Here is a 22,994-nt window from a genome sequence, read left to right as displayed (position 1 = left end):
AGTGCGGGGGTGTATTGAGAGATACCTGGAGGCCAATGACGACGGGGAGGTCCGTGTGGGAGTGGTATGGGAAGCACTAAAAGCGGTGGTCAGAGGAGAGCTGATCTCCATTGGGGCCCACAAAGGGAAAACAGAGGCCAAGGAAAGGGAACGATTACTGGGGGAGATTCTAAGGGTGGACAGGGAATTTGCAGAGACCCCGGAGGAGGGACTGTACAGGGAGAGGAGGCGACTCCAGACAGAGTTTGACCTCTTGACCACCAGAAAGGCGGAGGTGCTGTGGAGGAAGGCACAGGGGAGGAGGTATGAATATGGGGAAAAGGCTAGTCGCCTGCTGGCTCATCAGTTGCGAAAGAGGACAGCGGCGAGGGAGATAGGGGGAATTAGAGACGAAAAGGGAGCCACGGTGCGAAGAGCAGGGAAGATAAATGAGGTGTTCAAGACCTTTTATGAGGGACTGTATAGGTCCCAACCCCCAGAGGGAGAGGAGGGGATGCGGCAGTTCTTGGATCAATTGAGGTTCCCGAGGGTGGAGGAGCAGGAGGTGGAAGGCCTGGGGGCACCGATTGGGGTGGACGAGGTTATTAAGGGGCTGGGGAACATGCAAGCAGGGAAGGCTCCGGGACCAGACGGGTTCCCGGTGGAATTTTATAGAAAATACGTGGACTTGTTGGCCCCGTTGTTGGTGAGGACGTTCAATGAGGCCAGGGAAGGAGGGACTTTACCCCCGACAATGTCAGAGGCAACGTTATCGCTAATTCTGAAGAGGGATAAAGATCCGTTGCAGTGTGGGTCCTATAGACCTATTTCATTATTGAATGTGGACGCCAAATTGATGGCAAAGGTACTGGCATCGAGGATGGAGGACTGTGTCCTGGGGGTGGTGCACGAAGACCAGACAGGGTTCGTAAAGGGGAGACAACTGAATGTCAACGTGCGACGACTATTAGGGGTGATAATGATGCCCCCAGTGGAGGGGGAGGCAGAGATAGTGGCGGCAATGGATGCAGAGAAGGCATTTGATAGAGTGGAGTGGGAGTACTTATGGGAGGTGTTAAGGAGGTTTGGGTTCGGGAACGGGTTTATTAGCTGGGTCAAACTTCTTTATGGGGCCCCAACGGCAAGTGTAGTCACGGGTCGGCAAAGATCGGAGTATTTCCGACTATATAGGGGAACAAGACAGGGATGCCCGCTGTCTCCACTGCTGTTCGCGTTGGCAATTGAACCTCTGGCCATGGCGTTGAGAGACTCCAGGAAATGGAGAGGGGTGATTAGAGGGGGAGAAGAACACCGAGTCTCGCTATACGCAGATGACCTACTGTTGTATGTGTCGGACCCAGCAGGGGGGATGATAGAGGTCATGCAGATATTGAGGGAGTTCGGAGATTTCTCGGGATATAGGCTTAACATGGGGAAGAGTGAACTATTCGTGATACACCCAGGGGACCAGAGTAGAGAGATAGAAGGCCTGCCTCGAAGGAAAGTGGAAAGAAAATTCCGATACCTGGGGATTCAGATCGCTAGGAGCTGGGGAACCTTACACAGACTTAATCTCACACGATTGGTAGAACAGATGGAGGAGGACTTCAAGAGGTGGGACATGCAGCCTCTGTCGTTGGCGGGCAGAGTGCAGGCAATTAAGGTGATGGTCCTCCCGAGGTTCTTATTTGTATTTCAATGTCTCCCTATACTAATCACTAAGACCTTTTTTTAAAAAATAGACAGGAGCATCACGAGCTTCGTGTGGGCAGGGAAAGTCCCGAGGGTAAGGAGGGGGTTCCTACAACGTAGCAGGGACAGAGGAGGATTGGCGCTACCGAATTTGGGCGACTACTATTGGGCCGCCAATGTGGCGATGATTCGTAAATGGATGATGGAGGGAGAGGGAGCGGCGTGGAAAAGACTGGAGAGAAAGTCCTGTAAAGGGACGAGCTTAGAGACGCTGGTGACGGCGCCGCTACCGCTCTCACCAAAAAAGTTTACCACGAACCCGGTGGTGGCGGCAACATTGAATATCTGGGGACAATGGAGAGGTGTGCGGGGAGCCCTGGTGGGGTCCCCAATCAGGAACAACCATAGGTTTGCCCCAGGAAGAATGGATGGAGGATTTCAGAGCTGGCACCAGTTGGGAATTAGGAGTGTGGGAGATTTATTTATAGATGGGACGTTTGCGAGCTTGGGAGCATTGGAGGAAAAGTATAAGTTGCCCCGGGGAAACTTCCTTAGATATATGCAGGTGAGGGCGTTCACAAGACAACAGGTGAGGGAATTTCCGCTGCTCCCGGCACAGGGGATTCAGGACAGAGTACTTTCGGGGGTGTGGGTCGGAGAGGGCAAGGTGACAGAGATATACCGAGAGATGAGGGAGGAGGGGGAGGAGTTGGTGGGCGAATTAAAAGGAAAGTGGGAAGAAGAGCTAGGGGAGGAGATAGAGGAGGGTATGTGGGCTGATGCCCTAAGCAGGGTAAATTCCTCTTCCTCGTGCGCCAGGCTTAGCCTGATTCAATTCAAGGTGCTACATAGAGCACACATAATGGGAGAAATACTGAGCAGGTTCTTCGGAGTAGAGGACAAGTGTGGGAGGTGCGGCAGAAGCCCGGCAAACCACGCACATATGTTTTGGTCGTGCCCGGCACTGGAGGGGTATTGGAAGGGAGTGATGGGAGTGATTTCCAAGGTGGTGAAGGCCCGGGTCAAACCAGGCTGGGGGCTAGCTTTATTTGGAGTTGCGGATGAGCCGGGAGTGCAGGAGGCGAAAGAGGCCGATGTTGTGGCCTTTGCGTCCCTAGTCGCCCGGCGTAGGATTCTACTCCTGTGGAAGGAGGCGAAACCCCCTGGACTGGAGGCCTGGGTAAACGATATGGCGGGGTTCATTAAACTGGAGCAGATAAAGTTTGCGCTGAGAGGATCGGCTCAAGGGTTCACCAGGCGGTGGCAACCATTCCTCGACTACCTAGGGGAACGTTAGAGGGAAGACAGATGACCAGCAGCAGCAGCCGGGGGGGGGCGGGGGGGTGGAAATTTTAGTTTATGTTAAACGATTAGATTACCATGTTGATTAGCTATTTGTTAAATTTTCTTTACTGTTATGTTTGATTTGTAAAGGGAAAAAATTGTGATCGAAAACATTTTCAATAAAATATATATATTTTTTTAAAATGGACCAATTAACATTGAAAAGTGTTGCTTTCCTGGGCCAAGCACCGGGAAACGCCCGGCAATTCCCGCTCGCTATCTTGCAAATTTTTCCAGAGAATCATTCCCCATGTAAATAGGTGATCATGTGGGTTACCAAGTATCTGGAATATCATGTTTTCTTGTGCACTTTTGGGCTCTGGGGGTATCATATGCTATCAAGTTAAGCTGTATTCCTTTCTTGCGGTGCATGCATATCATTTGAGAAATGAAGAAGTCCTCACTTGACTTTGTTTTCTTTATGTAAAATAAGCTGTCTGAGGATGACAAATCAACCCTGAAGATGGAAATATGATAAAGTGAACCAATGACAGATAAAGCATTGTGATTTCTGTGCAAAAAAACTTTTCTCATCCAGAATTTATCTCCACCTTCATTCAGCTTTGCATCACAGTTTGTGCCTTTCGCCTATCTGACTTGGGCATTCTATGCATACCACATCCAATCATTAGCATTTGTCCAGGATGTGCTGCAGTTATTGCATATGAGAAGTATTGTTGGCAAGAAAAAATAGCTCAGTCTTAATTATTTAAAGCTTTGTTTTCCAGGATTAGCTACACCTGTGGATCTGAAGTTAAAACTGATTCCCATTCTGCAGCATATGCATCATGATGCTACTCTCGCCTCCAGCACCCGGGTCCTTCTTCAGCAATTAGTGGCATTGTACCCTTCCACCAAGATGGTAGTAGTTACCCTACATACTTTTACACAGCTAGCTGCTTCATCACTGGTTGATATTCCAAAGCAGGTAAGGGTTATCTTTTAAAGAGCACTCATTCATTAGAAAACCACTCGTACGGTCCACTGAAATATGAGTGTGTTTCAGTAATTTATTCAGTCGAACTCAATGCTCTCAGCAGGGATAATGGTGGGAAATCATGGATAGGTAACTTGAGATCTTCTGTCCATAAAAGTTAAGTTAGTCCTACTATCCACATGAGACTGCAGAAGCGCTAAATTGCCTTTAAGATACAATCTGGGTTTTTTCACTCTTTGACTTTTGAACTGTAATAGTTCCCTATGGTTATTTTGTTAGTGCAAACTGTTATTCAATTTAAGCTATGCAATATTGTTATTGGTTTATATTATTCAATGTGGTGAATTAATGAATGTTAAATATAATGAGCAATAACCTAGTAGTTACTCAAAAGATTGCCTTGTTAAAAAGGTTTGTAGACTATGTTGAGAAACTTATTTGGAAGGTCATTTCCCACCCATGATGCAGGACCGTCCGAAGATTGAAACAGGTATTTAGAAGACAGATAATAAAGAGAAGCAGTGGTTAGATGGACGAAGCTCTGATTTGAAAGCCTGCAGAGGGTAGAAGAAAAGGAATAATGTAACGAGGGCCCAAACAAACTGTTGTTTCACACAAGGATTTTGGTGAATTTTATAAAGAAAATACCATAGTCAAAATAGGCATTGTGTTCAAACGTTCCTGAGAACGCTTTAAAAAAAATGTGTGGTTGAAATTTCGGTACATTGTATGCTGTGACTAATTTGTTCTGTCTTCTGTCATGCTTTACCCACGTATTAAACAGATTGAGCTTTTGCTGCAATATTTGAAAGAAGACCCCAGAAAAGCTGTAAAGAGACTTTCTGTTCAGGATCTGAAATTGTTGGCCAATAAAACCCCACACATGTGGAGCAGAGATAACATTCAGGTATTTTCAGATTAAATCCAGGCATGAATACTGAGAAATGGTTGACTGAATTAATTTGGCATGATTCTTTAAGGAATTGCTTAAGCAATTTTGGTTACAGTTAGTTGTCCTAAACACGCACAGTTCCACCTTTTGACCAGATGGTCCTTTTTAAAGTTATTCGAAAAATTCTTTGTTACCACAGTGTAGAAAAATGTGTACTTCAACAAATAATGCAATTTTATCTGGTTGTAGCTCAGTGGGCTAGACAGCTGGTTTGTAATGCAGAACAAGGCCAGCAGCGCGGGTTCAATTCCCATACTAGCTTATCCAAACAGGCGCCAGAATGTGACGACTAGGGGCTTTTCACAGTAACTTCATACTTGTGACAATAAAAGATTATTATTATTACTGTGAGAGCCCATTGTGAATTGCTGTACTTTTTTGGGGGCCTGTGTTTCAAATCCTTTTGTGCTCTCTCCTTGGCCATCTTCAATGTCTGTGTCAAGGAGTAACAAAAGATAAGTGTTCAATGATGTTCCTGTATGATTGTGGATCAGCTATGAAGAAGCACATCAGCATGGCTTGGAAATAATTCTGTCTCCTTTCCTCTATCATTCCTGTGCACAGCTCAAACGTGCTACCATGGCAATCACATTTTTAGGTGAAATTCATTGAGCCCATTTTGTTTTAAATAATCTAACTTTCTGGTGATATTACACCTCCAACACTTTATATGTCTTTGGAATGTCAGATTGTTCACCGGATCATACAGCACAGAAGCAGGCCACTTGGCCCTTTTATGCTTATGCTAACTCTTTTGAAAGCTACTGTTGAATCTGCTTACACTATCTGTCAGGCAGTGCATTCCAGATTGGAACAGCTCATTGTGTAAAATAATTTCTCCTCATCTCTCTTCCCCATTATTGGCAGCAGAGCTTTCAACCATCTTAGTTGCACTCTCTTTAGCTCTTTGTTTAAACTTCACCATCTCTTCACCTTTTTAAAAACCTCCGGCACCATAGTGTTTGACCAGGCTTTTGGTTACTCATTCTAATCTGAACCTTCCTGGCTTAGTGTTTGTATTCCTATGGCTATTTCTGAAGAGCCTTGGGCTCTTTCTTCATATAAAAGTTACTTCATAATGCAAGTTGCTGATATATGTATGTGTTTACAGATAGTGCTAAGGGTCTGTTTAGGTTTGCTGCCTGATAGAATATCACCAGTGACAGATACAGTGCTGAAGTGTTTGGAGTCGGGATTGTTCAATACTTGTAATGATTTATAATTAATCCGTTATTTCAATAACATTTATCCTTATAAATCACAACTATTTGATGTTTAACAAATTAAAGGTATGGATGAAGGAGATTCCTTCAACCTATTTGATCCCATCCTTCCCAAATACCAAATCTGTTGTCTTATCATTATAACATCTAACTGTTTCTGGAATGACTTATCTTCAACGCTCTCCCTGATGACATAATGGTAACATGCTTTTTCTCTTCCCTAAGGCACTGTGTGAATGTGCCCTACAGACCCCTTACGATAGCATGAAATTGGGTACACTTTCTGTTTTGTCCACACTCTCTGGAACTATAGCTATGAAGCAGTATTACTATAATTCACAAGGTAAGGCCAGTGATATTTTTAACTTTTTACTATTAGTGATTTTACTCATCTGTGTGAAATTGCTGTCTCCCTCCGCTGCTGTTCTTTGGTACTCTCTATTAATAGGTAGGTCAGATTGGGTTCAATTGCATATCCCCAGGCATGGCTTCCTAACTGTTCAATCCCCATTCAGTTGAGTTTCATAGGCTGAGGTGAATGACAGTGTATTTCAAATAGCCGGGTGGGAAGGCTAGTAGAGGAGTCTAATCTCGCTATACTTATGAACTTTTATATACAGAGAAGCATCACAAACATGCAACTCTAAACCCACTAACCACAGTTTCAATCTGGTATTTATGACCATAAGGCCACTCGGCCCATTGAGTCTGCTCCTCCATTCAATCATGGCTGATATTTTTCTCATCCCCATTCTCCCGCCTTCTCCCCATAACCCCTAATCCCCATATTAATGAAGAAACAATGTGGGAGCATAAGTGAATCTCCAGTTAATGCCACCACCTGGATACAATCAAACTCAATTAATCTTTTGGAAACTGTGGGTGGGATTCTCTGGCCTCCCAGCTTTGAATTTGTTGGCGGCGCACCGTTCTCTGGCGGCGGGTTCTCTGCTCCTGCAGCTGCCAATGGGAATTCCACGCCTCCGGGAAATCCGCAAGAGGGAGTGCGCTGCCGTTGGGACCAGAAATTCCCGTTGGCATGAATGGGCAGAGATTTTTGGCCTGTGTGTTTGACAATGGAAGGCGTGCAGCCAGTGTTAATAGTCATTGGACGCGATCTAATAGCCTCGTCGTGCCGTACTCACTGTCGCGACAAAGTCATTAAATCTCTTGAGAGGCCTCTCAGGAGATTTACCAAACTCTGAATGCCTTACGCGATCTAACGAGAGCATTTAAATTTCCACACCAGATTCTCCCCAGGCACGGGAACTAACAGCCTCGCCTGGGAGACCTCGCCATGGCATGGTTCAGCACTGGTCCACATAAGCATGTAGCAAACCCAGCACATTGGACGTCTCTGGGCTGTCGGGCTCTGTGCACGGTGTTACCTGCTATACGCCCAGAACAGGGTTCTGTTTTTTGGATGTTAAATCGCGCCCACTGTCTCAGCTCACAAACAAAGATTGGAGGGGGCCTGTTGGCAGAAATGCTAGAGATTAGCTGCTGTGGTGCAGCATTTACTCCAGAGTCAGGTGTGGCGCGGAGTGGGGTCGGGAGGCACTTGCATTTATATAGTCCCTTTCACAACCTCAGGATATCCCAACACTACCACCATTAATTTACTTCAGAAATGCTGTCTCCATTATACTGTTGTTAATACAGCAGCTAATTTGCATACTTGAAGCTTCCACAAAAAACATGTTGAAAGACAGATAATCAATTTTATTGATAAATATTGACCAGAACAGCAACTCTGCTGCTGTTCAACATAGTGCCAATGGAAAGGGTCTTTTAAATTCACCGAGGACAGATGGAGCCTTGGTTTAACATCTCCTGTAAAAGATGACATCTCCAACAGGGCAGCACTCGCACAATACGGTACTGGAGTGTCAGCCTATGAAAACATTGAGGAAGGAAATGGAGGGAAAAATATTTCTTCACTGGTACTTTTTAAAATTACTATTAACACCTGTCTAGGTAGTTTGTGAATCTAGGTCCTCACTGTGTTACCCTAATGGGTGCGCTGTTCACTGGGAATCTTTTTGTATCTTTAATCAGGAAGTGTATATTTACAGCACTTATATATTTAGTAGCTTACAGCACCCACTTTAAGAAAATTCTGTGTAGGAGTCCAGCTGAATGTTAAAATATCACTGAAATTGGTCATCTACTTTATTTGTAATATGAATATTTGATAGTTACACTGTCATGAATTTGTTTCTGGGCTGAAATTGACAAAAGCAGTTCCAGGATTAAACCAAAAGCTCTTAACCTGCTTATTTATATTCCATTCTTTGATGTAAATACATGATTGGACTGCCTGATTTGTATGCTGTGTGATTGAAATATGAATGCAGCTAATTATGTTTGCATTTCTCCTCCTTTAAAAGGAAACACTTCTGCTCCAGTACGTCCTGATGACCTGATAAAACTTGTACAAGTGTGTTGTTACCATAGCAACAGTGCAATTGCAGCCCACAGTGTCACTGTTCTGACAAATGTAGCTTCCTGCTTAGAGAAAGGTAATCTTGAATAACAAATGTGTTGTGTTCCTTTAGATTGATTGCAAGAATTTTAGAAGGTCTTTGTGCCCAATCTAGGTTGAATAATTACTTTAAATCTTAATGCAACACTGGAGACAAGAAAACAAATATACATTCCCTCCATTCGTGGAATTGTCAATTGAAAAAATTCCGAAAATCATTCAGGAATCTAAATTGAAGACAAATTCATTTTATAATGAATAGGACCTATACGTATTTCAAATGACATTTACAATCAAATGTGGACAAAATTTAGATATTGTAGTTTGTCAAATGAGTGGTCAGTGGAACCAGTCCATCGATACCGATTGTCCAAGTGAGATGTTATAGTTTTGATATGACCAGGATAAATTCTGTATCGAATATTCTGTTAATACTGCAGATCGGAGGGCAGTAAGGTGACGCAGTGGGAGCACTGCAGTCTCACGGCACCGAGGTCCCAGGTTCGATCCTGGCTCTGGGTCACTGTCTTTGTGGAGTTTGCACATTCACCCCGCGTTTGCGTGGGTTTCGCCCCCACAACCCAAAGATGTGCAAGGTTGGTGGATTGAACATGCTAAATTGCCCCTTAATTGGAAAAAATGAATTGGGCACTCTAAATTTAAATTAAAAAAATACTGCAGATCTGGTGCAAAATTATTCATGTCAGCATTGCATTTTTGTTACTGTTTACAATAAAAGCTGAAAAATCACTTTTGAGGGTTGGCAAATTGTACTTTAATCCTGCCCTAAGATTTAATATGCTTTTACTGTTCGTCTTAAAATTTTGTTAGGACAAATAGACTCACCGATGGAAGTTGTGGGCAGATGCCGCCCTAACAACCATATATTTAACTAACCTATCGTGGAGCTTCTTTAAATTTCTAGCTCCATGAGTCATTGGCACTCTTAAAAACTAAAAATAAATGTGAACCAACATGCAGCTTCACCTCTTGAGTGTCAATAATAGGAATATGTTTTAAAGTTCTTGTACTCGCATAATTTTAAAATCATGTTTTGGTTACTAAATCTGATTAAAAATAGAAAGAATCTCCTTGAGGAAAATAGTTAACTTAAACAAATTGATTTAAAGTACAATTATCCAAAATCATTTTTATCTTTATATTTAACAATCTGTACTCCTATTGTTAAGCATGTAATTTTAAAATAATGAATTTTGATTTGAATTTTTTTATTGAAAGAATCGAAGATTCATTTTTTTGTTTATAAAAGGAATGGATGAAAGAGTACAAGTGAACAAGGCTGAACCTGGGAGTGGCCTGAATTGGGTTCAGTGGAACGCCCAAATTTAAGCATGAGAAAACACCTGGTTGAAAAGCAGTAGTTAGAGTAGGAGCCAATTGACAGGAAGACATTACAGTCAGATTTGAGATTGAGGAAGAGTGTCCATTTCAGCGTCTTGAGTCTGCGCTTGTCTTCTGAAAAGTTAATAATCTGGCTGCTGTGTTACATTAGTCAGACAACACTTCTGAAGTCTCTGCGTATGAGTTGAAACAGACTCAGCAGCTAGTACATTGCAGTCCTTTAGTTCACAAAGTCAGAACTCAGCTGCTCCATAAAGTGTCTAGGATATTCCACAGATGGGGATCTTCTTGAATCTTACTGGGGTGTAGTATGGGATTGTGAGTACGATAGGGGAGAGGAGGAGAATTGAAGCAAAAAAACATATGCGAGGGGAACTTGTAGATTTTTTTTCTGAACTTTTTGTAAGATCCTGTTATAAAACTATGCTGGACATAATCTAGTTGTATAGTGGGCTGACTATAGAACTAAAATTGATGGAGGGGAGTCAGTGGATGCGGTGTATTTGGACTTTCAGAAGGCGCTTGACAAAGTCCTGCATAAAAGATTAATGTGTAAAATTAAAGTGCTTGGGATTGGGGTAGTGTATTGAGATGGATAGAAAACTGGTTGGCAGAAAAGAAACAAAGAGTAGGAATTAATGGGTCTTTTTCAAATTGGAGGCAGTGACTAGTGGGGTACCACAGGAATTGGTGCTAAGACCCCAACTATTCACAATATATATTAATGATTCAGATGAGGGTACAAAGCGCCATATCTCCAAATTGGCAGATGACACCAAATTGAGTGGGAGGATGAGCTGTAAGGAGGATGCAGAGATCCTTAAGTGTGATTTGGACAAGTTGAGTGAGTGGGAAAATGAATGACATTTCAGTATAATTTGGATAAATGCGAGGTTATCCACTTTGGTAGCAAAAACAAGAAAGTATTCTATTATCTGCATGGCCATAAATTAGGAGAGGGGAAGTGCAACGAGACCTGGGTGTCCTCGTACACCAGTCACTGAAGGTAATCATGCAGGTGCAGCAGGCGGTAAAGAAGGCGAATAGCATGCTGGTCTTCATTGCGAGAGGATTTGAGTACAGAAACACGGATGGCTTGCTGCAATTATACAGGGCCTTGGTGAGGCCACACCTGGAATATTGTGTGCAGTTTTGGTCTCCTTATCTGAGGAAAGATGTTCTAGCTATAGAGGGAGGGCAGCGAAGGTTTCTTAAAAAAATATGTTTTTATTAAGGCATTTATAATTTTAACAATTTTCAAGAGAAAAAGAAAAAATAAAGTGAACAACAACACCCAACCAGAAACCAAACCCAGCCAACATGGCTTACATACTCAATTCTCTCATCCCAATTTCCCACTGACAGCTTAATTTTCCCCAAAGAAGTTGATAAACGGCTATGGCGAATTTGATCTTCTCAAGCCTGAGAAAATCAGCCATGTCGCTAACCCATACCCTTGATTTCAGGGGTTCAGAGTCCCTCCAGGCCAATAAGATCCGTCTCCAGGCTACCAGGGAGGCAAAGGCCAAAACATCAGCCTCTCTTGCCCCCTGGACTCCTGGGTTTTCCAACACACCAAACATCGCCACCTCTGGACTCGGGACCACCTTTGCCTTCAGTACCTTCGACATGACGTCGGCAATTCCCGGCCAAAATCCTCTAAGCCTTGGACATGCCCAAAACATATGGACATGATTCGCGGGCCTCCCGCTCACCACCCACACCAATCCTCCACCCCTTCAAAGAACCTGCTCATCCGGGCCACAGTCATGTGGTTCCTGTGGACCACCTTAAATTGTATCAGGCTAAGCCTGGCACACGATGAGGACGTGTTGACTCGCCTCATAGCATCCTCCCATAACTTGACCTCCAACTCCCTGCCCATTTATTCCTCCCCACTTTCGCTTCACTTCCCCTCTCGGGGCTCCCTCCCAATCCATGAGCTCTTTATAAATTTCCGATACCTTCCCCACCCCTACTCCAGCTTTCGACACTACCTTGTCCTGTACCCCCTGGGGCAGCAGATGCAGAAAGGTAGAAACCTGCGTCCGCACAAAGTCCCTCACCTGCAAGTAGCGGAACCCATACCCACCTGGCAGTTCGAACTCCTCCTCCAATTCCTCCAAACATGGAAAGCTCCCACCTGTAAACAAATCCCAAAACCGCTCGATTCCAGCCTGCTGCCACTCCAGAAATCCCCCATTTAGTCCCCCCGACGCAAACCAGTGGTTGCTATAAATTGGTGCCCACACTGACGCCTCCTCCACCTCTATCTGCTTCCGCCACTGTCCCCACACCTTCAGGGCAGCCATTACTACCGGGCTTGTGGAGTACCGAGCCGGCGAGAATGGCAGAGGCACCATTAACAGTGACCCTAGACTAGTGCTCATACATGAGGCCACCTCCACCCGCTCCTATACTGACCCCCCCCCCCCCCCATCCCCTACCCACTTGCTGACCATTGCTATGCTAGCCGTCCAATAATAATTTATAAAGCTTGATAGTGCCAGCCCCCCCCCCCCCCCCCCCCCCCCCGACCCCGGTCCAGCAGCACCTTCTTCACCCACGGGGTTTTACCCACCCACTGTAGCCACGTGAAATGGCTGACTCCCGATTAGAATGATCAAATCCCGATCTAAAATGGCGAACGGAAGAGGCTGATGGGAAAATTAGCCAACAGGACTCAAACGGACAGCTGCAGGTAAAACAGTGTATTCGCCTCTGGGGAAGTCAGTCCAGACCGATACCTGCAGCCATCAACACCACAACAACCCAGCCATCTGCATATTAAGCAGCCATCCCTGGGAACAATTGCTACAAATTAGCAACTCAAAGCCGACCCAGACCTTTCGGCGCTAGCAGGGGCTGGGACAAAGAAAGGTAAACGACCACCCCCCGATCAAGGAATCGCTCCAGTATTGGAGCGTATCGAACCAAGTGATTGGGACCAAGTCCAATCACTTGGAACCAGGTACAAGGTCTGCCCCGAGAGGCGGGAAGCCCCTGGGGACTATAAGAATAGGGGCCAAGTTCAACTCGACCCTTCTTTTCCTGCTCGCAACCTTCAAGACCCTTCTACAAGAAACCGTAAGTTTTACTCCAGCGATCGCTACCAGATAGGCACTCCTGACTATCGACTTGTACCAGCTTTTGAATCCCGCAGGCTCAGAACCAATTCGAAAGACCATTCGTTTCCCTGACCTGGTGGGCCATTTCCAAAGTTAAGTATTGGCCTTTAGTGGTAGGTAGTAGTCTAGAAGTAGGATTATTGTATAAGTATTAATTGCTGTATATAATAAATGAGCGTTGATTTAACTCTTACTAAGCGGTGTGTTGCATTATTAATCATTACTTGGACTTAAACCACGTGGCGGTATCAGAAAGATACCTGGCGACTCATGAGCAAAGATGACAGAATAAGAATAAGTAGACTAAGGCTAAAGCGAGCAACACCACCCACCCATGCAAACGCAGAAATCACCACATCCACCCTCTTGACGAAAGCCTTGGGATAAAACTTGGAAGGCTCTGGGAGAATCGTCAACTTCACCATCTGCACCCTCTCCGCCAATGAAAACGAGAGTGCATCCCAACTTCTAACGTCCCCCTTCATCTGTTCCACTAACCGAGCCAGATTCAGCTTGTTCAGCTGCTCCCACTCCCGCGCCACCTGGATGTCCAAATACCGAAAGCTCCCACCCACCCCTTGAACGGCATCTCTATCAGCCTCTTTGTCTGCACCCGCGCTTGGATCAGAAAGACCTCACTTTTTCCCATGTTCAATTTATATCCCGAAAACCGGCCGAATTCCTCTAGGATCCCCATAATCCCTTTAATCCTTGCAGCGGGTCCGAAATGTACAGAAGCAGGTCATCCGCATACAGTTCGGATACTACATCGTCCCAGTTTGGGGCATAAATGTTCACCAGCACCACCGGCATCCCCACCAATTTCCCACTCACCATAACATACCTCCCCCCAGAGTCTGCCACTATACTTCCCACTTCAAACGCCACCCACTTGGTGACCAAAATCGCCACCCCCCTTGTTTTGGAATCTAGCCCCGAATGGAATACCTGCCCTACCCACACTTTCCTGAGCCTTGTCTTGAGCTACCACCCTCAGGTGTATCTCCTGTATCATCTCCACGTCCGCCTCCAAGCTTTTCAAATGCGCGAATACACGGGCCCTCTTGACTGACCCAATCAACCCTCTCACATTCCATGTGAACAGTCCCTCGATCAACCATAACCCCTCCCGGGCTAGCCTCCAACCCACATCCCGCACCTCCTCAGGCCCACCCTCGGGCATGCACCGTCATCGACCCTCATATCACCTTTTAGAAGCCCCTCCCGTCAGCAATTCACCCTTTTCCCCCCCTCCCCCCCCAACACAAATAACCCCAACCCCCATCCGCCCAGCCTGTTCACCCCCCACTGCGCTTCCATGAACTACCCCGCCCAGCTACCTTGGTAGTCCCCCCCCCCCCCCCCACTCGACCTTCCTCTCAATGCAAACTTAATAGCCCCACCAAAGACACAGGGAAGAGCAACCCACTATCTCCCATCAAGAAAAAACAAACCCAAACACAGTGCAAAAGTGTCAAACAAACCCCCCAAAAGAACAGAACAGGAGCATTTCCTCCAGAATTCAATGTCCTCCTTCACCTGCTGGTTCATTGTTTCTAACAAAATCCATCGCCTCCTCTGGCATCCCAAAATAGAGTTCCTGATCTTTCTATGTTACCCACAGGCATGCTGGGTACAGCATGCCAAACTTCACCTCCTTCTTAAAAAGGGACACCTCACCTTGTTGAAACTTGCTTTCCTTTTGGTCAGCTCCGCACCAAGGTTCTGATACACGCGCAGCTCACTACCTTCCCAGGTGCACCACCTCGTCTGCCTGGCCCACCTCAAATTCCGCACCACCATCGCCCTCGGCAGCTTGTTTCCCTGTGGCTTCCTCATTAACGCCCTGTGCGTCCAGTCCACTTCCAAGGGCTGAATGCCCCCTGTGATCGATCCCTGCTTTTATCGGGTCCACTACCTGGCCAGGTCCTCCAAGTTCTCCTTCCTCTGCTGAGCAGATTTTTCATGGAGGAAGCCCACCAGCACCTCCGTTGACCACTGAGCGGGCAGGATCGGTTCCTAACCCTCTGCTATCTTCCCACAGACACCACACAGGTTTTCAACGATTGTTCCCTCCTTTTTCGACCACTTCTGGTCCACAAATCCATGGACCGGTGGGACACACTCTCGTTCCACCCCACCTGCACCTTTTACACTCTCACAGCCCAGTCGTTAGCCAGGGAAAAGGTCCAAAAAGTTCACCACGAGCGGGAGTCACCAAATGTGCGACCTCTCACACCATAGCCGCCACCAGAAGTCCTGCAGCGAAGGTATACCAGACTGATTCCTGGGATGGCAGGACTGACGTACGAGGAGAGTTGAATCGGTTAGGAATGTATTCGCTGGAGTTCAGAAGAATATGGGGAGATCTCATAGAAACCTATAAAATTCTAACAGGACTGGACAGGGTAGGTGCAGGAAGGATTTTCCCGATGGTGGGTGTGTCCAGAACCAGGGGGCACAGTCTGAGGATACGGGTGAGACCATTTAGGACAGAGATGGGGAGAAATTTCTTTACCCAGAGAGTGGACTTCGTGACCACAGGAAGTAGTTGAGTCCAAAACAGTGTATGGTTTCAAGACACAGTTAGATATAGCACTTGGATATAGCACTTGGGGCGAAGGGGATCAAGGATATGGGGGAAAGTGGCATTAGGCTATTGAGCTGGATGATCAGCATGATCATAATGAATGGCAGAGCAGGCTTGAAGGACTGAATGGCCTCCTTCTGCTCCTATTTTTTCTATGTTTCTAATCTATATTCTGATTGACAAGAATGTCACTTTACAGGTTGTAGCTAATTCTTATTCAGTGACTTTTTAAAGTATAACCCGTGTGTGCGTGGGTTTCCTCCGGGTGCTCCGGTTTCCTCCCACAGTCCAAAGATGTGCAGGTTAGGTGGATTGGCCATGATAAATTGCCCTTAGTGTCCAAAATTTCCCTTAGTGTTGGGTGGGGTTACTGGGTTATGGGGATAGGGTGGAGGTGTTGACCTTGGGTAGGGTGCTCTTTCCAGGAGCCGGTGCGGACTCGATGGGCCGGGTGGCCTCCTTCTGCACTGTAAATTCTATGAAATAAACTGAAATGATGTTTTGAAACTGCCAAAAGGTTTGCTGCATAAAGGTACACCTTTATTCCTGTGAATTGAAAAAAAAATCCCCCAAAAAGCTGTTCAAGTAGAAAATTGGTCACAAATACATGTTAAGTTTATTATATTGTCTATCATTTGGGGTATTAGTAAAAACGTATCATCCATTCATTGTAGAAAATTCTGACCATAGAATCTGTGGTGAATCTGTTCTTCTGTAAACTGCTAACATTACAATTGGTAGGGCAGCACGGTGGCGCAGTGCTTAGCACTGCTGTCTCATGGCACTGAGGTCCCAGGTTCAATCCCGGCTCTGGGTCACTGTTCGTGTGGAGTTTGCATATTCTCCCCGCGTTTGCATGGGTTTCGCACCAGCAACCCAAAGATGTGCAAGTGAGGTGGATTGGCCACGCTAAATTGCCCCTTAATTTGAAAAAATGAATTGGGCACTCTAAATTTATATTAAAAAAAAATTACAGTTGCTTCTTCCACTGCCATCCATCATAATGATCTTCCTTTTCCAACTTCCCAATTCAAATATATCACGATGCAGTCCCTTCCTTGGTGCAGCTGTAGATACTGTGACTGGGTTTAAAAAAATAAAAATAAATTAAGAGTACCTAATTCATTTTTTCCAATTCAGGGGCAATTTAGCGTGGCCAATCCACCTACCTTGCACATCTTTTTGTGTTGTGGGGGTGAGACCCACGCAGACACAGGGAAAATGTGCAAACTCCACACGTACAGTGACCCGGGGCCGGGATCGAACCCGAGTCCTCAGCTCTGTGAGGCAGCAGTGCAACAACTGCACCACCCTGCTGTCCCTTATATTGTGACTGAGTTATACAAAAATTGATGTGAATTTGCTGAGGATAAGAACGTCCACAGTTTTGCCTTGTGTCAATACTACTATTACATAGAAGAGAAATTGCTTAGCCAGTATTAAAACTAAATATTTACAGTTCCCAACCTCCTACAATTTAAAACTTTCTATTTGCTGCTTATCACTGGAGATAGAATAATATTCAACTACCATCTACTTTATTTTTTAAACACATTTGCTGCTTGCAGATTTTCTGTCTTTGGAGCAAGATGCAGTTTCTGCCCTGCAGTCTATCCTAGTCCTTTGCAGCCAGGAAAGTGGTGTAGGAGCACATAATGCTTTAAAGGTAAGGAATGAATTTGCTCATGGATGAGTGGGATGGATCATGTGAGAGCCCTATTACCACAGAAGGATTATTTTTAGTCTGCCCAGGATGTAGATGCAGTGCATTCTCTTCAATTTGAGTGTGGCAACCAAAAAAAAAAAGAAAGGATTATAAAACAAATGTCTTTTTTTGTTGTACTGTACTTTTTCTCATCAGTGCTGTTTGAAATGAAAGCTGCAGTGTGTTTTAATTAAAACTGTTTAATTAAAGAGTTAATAAAAAACTCAGCCCGTTTTCCGAATGTGTTGCCCTTCAATGGAGGATATGTACCTCTTCCCCTTCTTAACAGGATATATCACTTTGGCTGAGAGAACACATTATTAGGTGGCTTGACATCAGGGTGCTGCAAATGCTGATTTTAGTAGGAATCACAATCGTTATTTTTTTGTCCCTCCTTTACAGAAAGATGCCTGACTTGAGCAGAATTAATTTAAATTGCAGTTTCAGTGAAATAGATAAACTGCTAGAGCTATAATGAGGGTCGTTTCTTGTCGAGCCTATTTGAAGCCTGGGCCACTGGCAAAATTCACTGCCCGTTTCAATTGTAATGAAATCATTGCCTAAGAATAATAAAAGGGGTGGGAAGCATGCCGAAATTTTTTTTAAAAACAAGTTTTTCCTGGAAGATGGGTCAGTAACCAGATGGCATAGACTTTTTTTAATTGGTAAAAGAACGAGGGAGGAAATTAGGAGTTTGCCACAGAGGGTTGGTAAGATCTGGAATGTTGTACCAGAATGGATGGAGGTATCAGATGCCATAGGAACTTTCAAACTCTGTTATGGGGAAAAGGCTGGGGCTAACCGAGTTATAGGGAAAAGCGCTGGGGCTAACGGAGTTATGGGGAAAAGGCTGGGGCTAAAAGAGTTATGGGGCAAGGGCTGGGGCGAACAGAGTTATGGGGAAAGGGCTGGGGCTAACAGAGTTATGGGGAAAGGGCTGGGGCTAACAGAGCTATGGGGAAAGGGCTGGGGCTAAAAGAGTTATGGGGCAAGGGCTGGGGCTAACAGAGTAATGGGAAAAGGCTGCGGCTAAAAGAGTTATGGGGAAAGGGCTGGGGCTAACAGTTATGGGGAAAAGGCTGGGGCTAACAGAGTTATGGGGAAAAGGGCTGGGGCTAACAGTTATGGGGAAAAGGCTGGGGCTAAAAGAGTTATGGGGAAAGGGCTGGGGCTAACAGAGTAATGGGAAAAGGCTGGGGCTAACAGAGTTATGGGGAAAGGGCTGGGGCTAACAGTTATGGGGAAAAGGCTGGGGCTAACAGAGTTATGGGGAAAGGGCTGGGGCTAACAGAGTAATGGGGAAAGGGCTGGGGCTAACAGTTATGGGGAAAAGGCTGGGGCTAAAAGAGTTATGGGGAAAGGGCTGGGGCTAACAGAGTAATGGGAAAAGGCTGGGGCTAAAAGAGTTATGGGGAAAGGGCTGGGGCTAACAGAGTAATGGGAAAAGGCTGCGGCTAAAAGAGTTATGGGGAAAGGGCTGGGGCTAACAGTTATGGGGAAAAGGCTGGGGCTAACAGAGTTATGGGGAAAAGGGCTGGGGCTAAAAGAGTTATGGGGAAAGGGCTGGGGCTAACAGAGTAATGGGAAAAGGCTGGGGCTAACAGAGTTATGGGGAAAGGGCTGGGGCTAACAGTTATGGGGAAAAGGCTGGGGCTAACAGAGTTATGGGGAAAGGGCTGGGGCTAACAGAGTAATGGGGAAAGGGCTGGGGCTAACAGAGCTATGGGGAAAGGGCTGGGGCTAACAGTTATGGGGAAAAGGCTGGGGCTAAAAGAGTTATGGGGAAAGGGCTGGGGCTAACAGAGTAATGGGAAAAGGCTGGGGCTAAAAGAGTTATGGGGAAAGGGCTGGGGTTAACAGAGTAATGGGAAAAGGCTGGGGCTAAAAGAGTTATGGGGAAAAGGCTGGGGCGAACAGAGTTATGGGGAAAAGGCTGGGGCTAACAGAGCTATGGGGAAAGGGCTGGGGCTAACAGTTATGGGGAAAAGGCTGGGGCTAAAAGAGTTATGGGGAAAGGGCTGGGGCTAACAGAGTAATGGGAAAAGGCTGGGGCTAAAAGAGATATGGGGAAAGGGCTGGGGCTAACAGAGTAATGGGAAAAGGCTGGGGCTAAAAGAGTTATGGGGAAAAGGCTGGGGCGAACAGAGTTATGGGGAAAAGGCTGGGGCTAACAGAGCTATGGGGAAAGGGCTGGGGCTAACAGAGTTATGGGGAAAGGGCTGGGGCTAACAGAGTAATGGGGAAAAGGCTGGGGCTAACAGAGTTATGGGGAAAGGGCTGGGGCTAACAGAGTAATGGGAAAAGGCTGGGGCTAAAAGAGTTATGGGGAAAGGGCTGGGGCGAACAGAGTTATGGGGAAAGGGCTGGGGCTAACAGAGTTATGGGGAAAGGGCTGGGGCTAACAGTTATGGGGAAAAGGCTGGGGCTAACAGAGTTATGGGGAAAAGGGCTGGGGCTAACAGTTATGGGGAAAAGGCTGGGGCTAACAGAGTAATGGGAAAAGGCTGGGGCTAAAAGAGTTATGGGGAAAAGGCTGGGGCGAACAGAGTTATGGGGAAAAGGCTGGGGCTAACAGAGTAATGGGGAAAAGGCTGGGGCCTGGGGCTAACAGAGTTATGGGGAAAGGGCTGGGGCTAACAGAGTTATGGGAAAGGGCTGGGGCTAACCGAGTTATAGGGAAAAGCGCTGGGGCTAACGGAGTTATGGGGAAAAGGCTGGGGCTAACAGAGTAATGGGGAAAAGGCTGGGGCTAACAGAGTTATGGGGAAAAGGCTGGGGCTAACAGAGTAATGGGAAATGGCTGGGGCTAAAAGAGTTATGGGGAAAAGGCTGGGGCTAACAGTTATGGGGAAAAGGCTGGGGCTAACAGAGTTATGGGGAAAGGGCTGGGGCTAACAGAGTAATGGGGAAAGGGCTGGGGCTAACCGAGCTATGGGGAAAGGGCTGGGGCTAACAGTTATGGGGAAAAGGCTGGGGCTAAAAGAGTTATGGGGAAAGGGCTGGGGCTAACAGAGTAATGGGGAAAGGGCTGGGGCTAACAGAGCTATGGGGAAAGGGCTGGGGCTAACAGTTATGGGGAAAAGGCTGGGGCTAAAAGAGTTATGGGGAAAGTGCAGGGGCTTACAGAGTAATGGGGAAAGGGCTGGGGCTAACAGAGCTATGGGGAAAGGGCTGGGGCTAACAGTTATGGGGAAAAGGCTGGGGCTAAAAGAGTTATGGGGCAAGGGCTGGGGCTAACAGAGTTATGGGGAAAGGGCTGGGGCTAACAGAGCTATGGGGAAAGGGCTGGGGCTAACAGTTATGGGGAAAAGGCTGGGGCTAAAAGAGTTATGGGGAAAGGGCTGGGGCTAACAGAGTAATGGGAAAAGGCTGGGGCTAAAAGAGTTATGGGGAAAGGGCTGGGGCTAACAGAGTAATGGGAAAAGGCTGGGGCTAAAAGAGTTATGGGGAAAAGGCTGGGGCGAACAGAGTTATGGGGAAAAGGCTGGGGCTAACAGAGCTATGGGGAAAGGGCAAGGGCTAACAGAGTTATGGGGAAAAGGCTGGGGCTAACAGAGTTATGGGGAAAAGGGCTGGGGCTAACAGTTATGGGGAAAAGGCTGGGGCTAAAAGAGTTATGGGGAAAAGGCTGGGGCTAACAGAGTAATGGGAAAAGGCTGGGGCTAATAGAGTTATGGGGAAAAGGCTGGGGCGAACAGAGTTATGGGGAAAGGGCTGGGGCTAACAGAGTTATGGGGAAAAGGCTGGGGCTAACAGAGTAATGGGAAAAGGCTGGGGCTAACAGAGTAATGGGAAAAGGCTGGGGCTAATATATTGATTCGCTTTTTCAAAGAGCCAGCAGAGGTATGACTGGACAGGTGGCCTTCTTCAGTCCTGCACGATTCTATTTAGTGAAAAGAAAAATGGAAATGGGCAACAATATGAAATCATCTTAATAATAGACTTGGATGTAATGTGTTAAGTGTTTCTACAATATGAACTATAAATATGAACGTGAGTTATCCCCCACTCCTTCATTGTTTGCGATACAAACATACTTTTCTAATATTGCATCTATCTACTAATTACAGCTACATGAGTTGGCAATTTGTTCTCAGCCCCACAGCATGCCACTGTAAACTGCCTATCTGAGGGAATACAAGGTCATCCTTGGGAAAGGCACACGTGTTATTGTTCCTGCAATCTTTACTGCTCTGACAGCATTTACGATTTTAATGTATGCGGCATTGAGAGGTCATTGTTGTGATAAATCACTGAACATCATTGTACGCTTTTCCCTTCACTTTTGAAATATGTAAGCTTCCAGAGTTAGAGTTTTACAGCACAGAAGGATGTCCTTTGGCCCATTGCATCTGCACCGGCCATCAAGCCTGGATCCCACTTACATAGATGAGTGCAGCTTCAACAACACTCAAGAACTCCACACCAAACAGGACAAAGCAGCCCACTTGATTGGCACTCCTTCCACAAATATTCACTCCCTCCACCACCGACGAACAGCAGCAGCGTGTACCATCTACAAGATACACTGCAGGAACTCGGCAAGGCTCCTTTGCAGTACCTTCGAAACCCACGACCACTACCATATAGAAGGACAAGGGCAGCATATACATGGCAATGCCACCACCTGAAGGTTCCGTTCCAAGTTACACGCCATCCTGACTTGGTAATACAGCGCTGCTGGGTCAAAATACTGGATCTCCCTCCCTCATAGCACAGTGGGTGTACCTACACCCCATGGAGTGCAGAAGTTCACCAGCATCTTCTCGAGGGCAATTCACAGAATACTACAGTGCAGAAGAGGCACTTCGACCCATCGAGTCTGCACTTGCGCATGAAAGGCCCTGAGCTACCCACCTAATCCCACTTGCCTGCACTTGGCCCATAGCCTTGAACGTTATGGCGTCCCGCCTCTATCCCAGGCAATGCATTCCAGACCGTCACCACTCTCGGGGTAAAAAAGCTTTTCCTCAAATCCCCCATAAACCTCCCACCCCTCACTTTGAACTTGTGTCTGCTTGTAATTGACCCTTCAACTAAGGGAAGCAGCTGCTCCCTATCCACCCTGTCCATGCCCCTCATAATATTGTACACCTCAATCAGGTGATCCCTCAGTCTTTGTTCCAGAGAAAAAAAACCAAACATATCCAACCTCTATTTATAACTTAAATGATCCACCCCGGGCAACATTCTGGTGAATCCTCTCTGCAGCCCCTCCAGTACAATTACATCGTTCCTATAAATTGGCGGCCAGAATTGCACACAGTACTCCAGCTGTGGCCTCACCAAAGTTCTAGACAGCTCCATCATGACCTCCTTGCTTTTGTAATCTATGCCTCGATTAATGAAAGCAAGTGGACAAACATGGCAACGTCCCTTTGTTCTTCGGAACTTCCCACTGTCAGACCTTGCATATTATGCTTCCTTGTTAAATTACTCCTTTCAAACAGTATCACCTCACACTTTTCCGGGTTAAATTCCATCTGCCCATTTGACCATCCCTGTAATCCAAGACACTCAACCTCACTGTTAACCACCCAGCCAATCTTTGTGTTATTCGCAAACTTACTGATCCTACCTACCACATTGTCTTCTAT

At 46.1% G+C, this 22,994-nt stretch overlaps 1 protein-coding gene across 1 annotated transcript in view; it reads left to right on the top strand.

Moving 5' to 3' along the window:
- ints7 (integrator complex subunit 7) overlaps positions 1 to 22,994 on the top strand; it is a 107,576-nt gene that overhangs the window by 38,482 nt on the left and 46,100 nt on the right. The window contains exons 6-10 of the mRNA XM_072508625.1: positions 3,744 to 3,943; positions 4,737 to 4,859; positions 6,353 to 6,470; positions 8,518 to 8,649; positions 17,261 to 17,358. Of these exons, the coding sequence (XP_072364726.1) occupies positions 3,744 to 3,943; positions 4,737 to 4,859; positions 6,353 to 6,470; positions 8,518 to 8,649; positions 17,261 to 17,358 (671 nt within the window). The remainder of the gene's footprint in view (positions 1 to 3,743; positions 3,944 to 4,736; positions 4,860 to 6,352; positions 6,471 to 8,517; positions 8,650 to 17,260; positions 17,359 to 22,994) is intronic.

The sequence above is a fragment of the Scyliorhinus torazame genome, chromosome 1 (assembly GCF_047496885.1).
Source record: "Scyliorhinus torazame isolate Kashiwa2021f chromosome 1, sScyTor2.1, whole genome shotgun sequence".
Taxonomy (NCBI): domain Eukaryota; kingdom Metazoa; phylum Chordata; class Chondrichthyes; order Carcharhiniformes; family Scyliorhinidae; genus Scyliorhinus; species Scyliorhinus torazame.
Note: the sequence above shows the minus strand (reverse complement) of the source record. Positions and strands in the feature narration are given on the sequence as shown.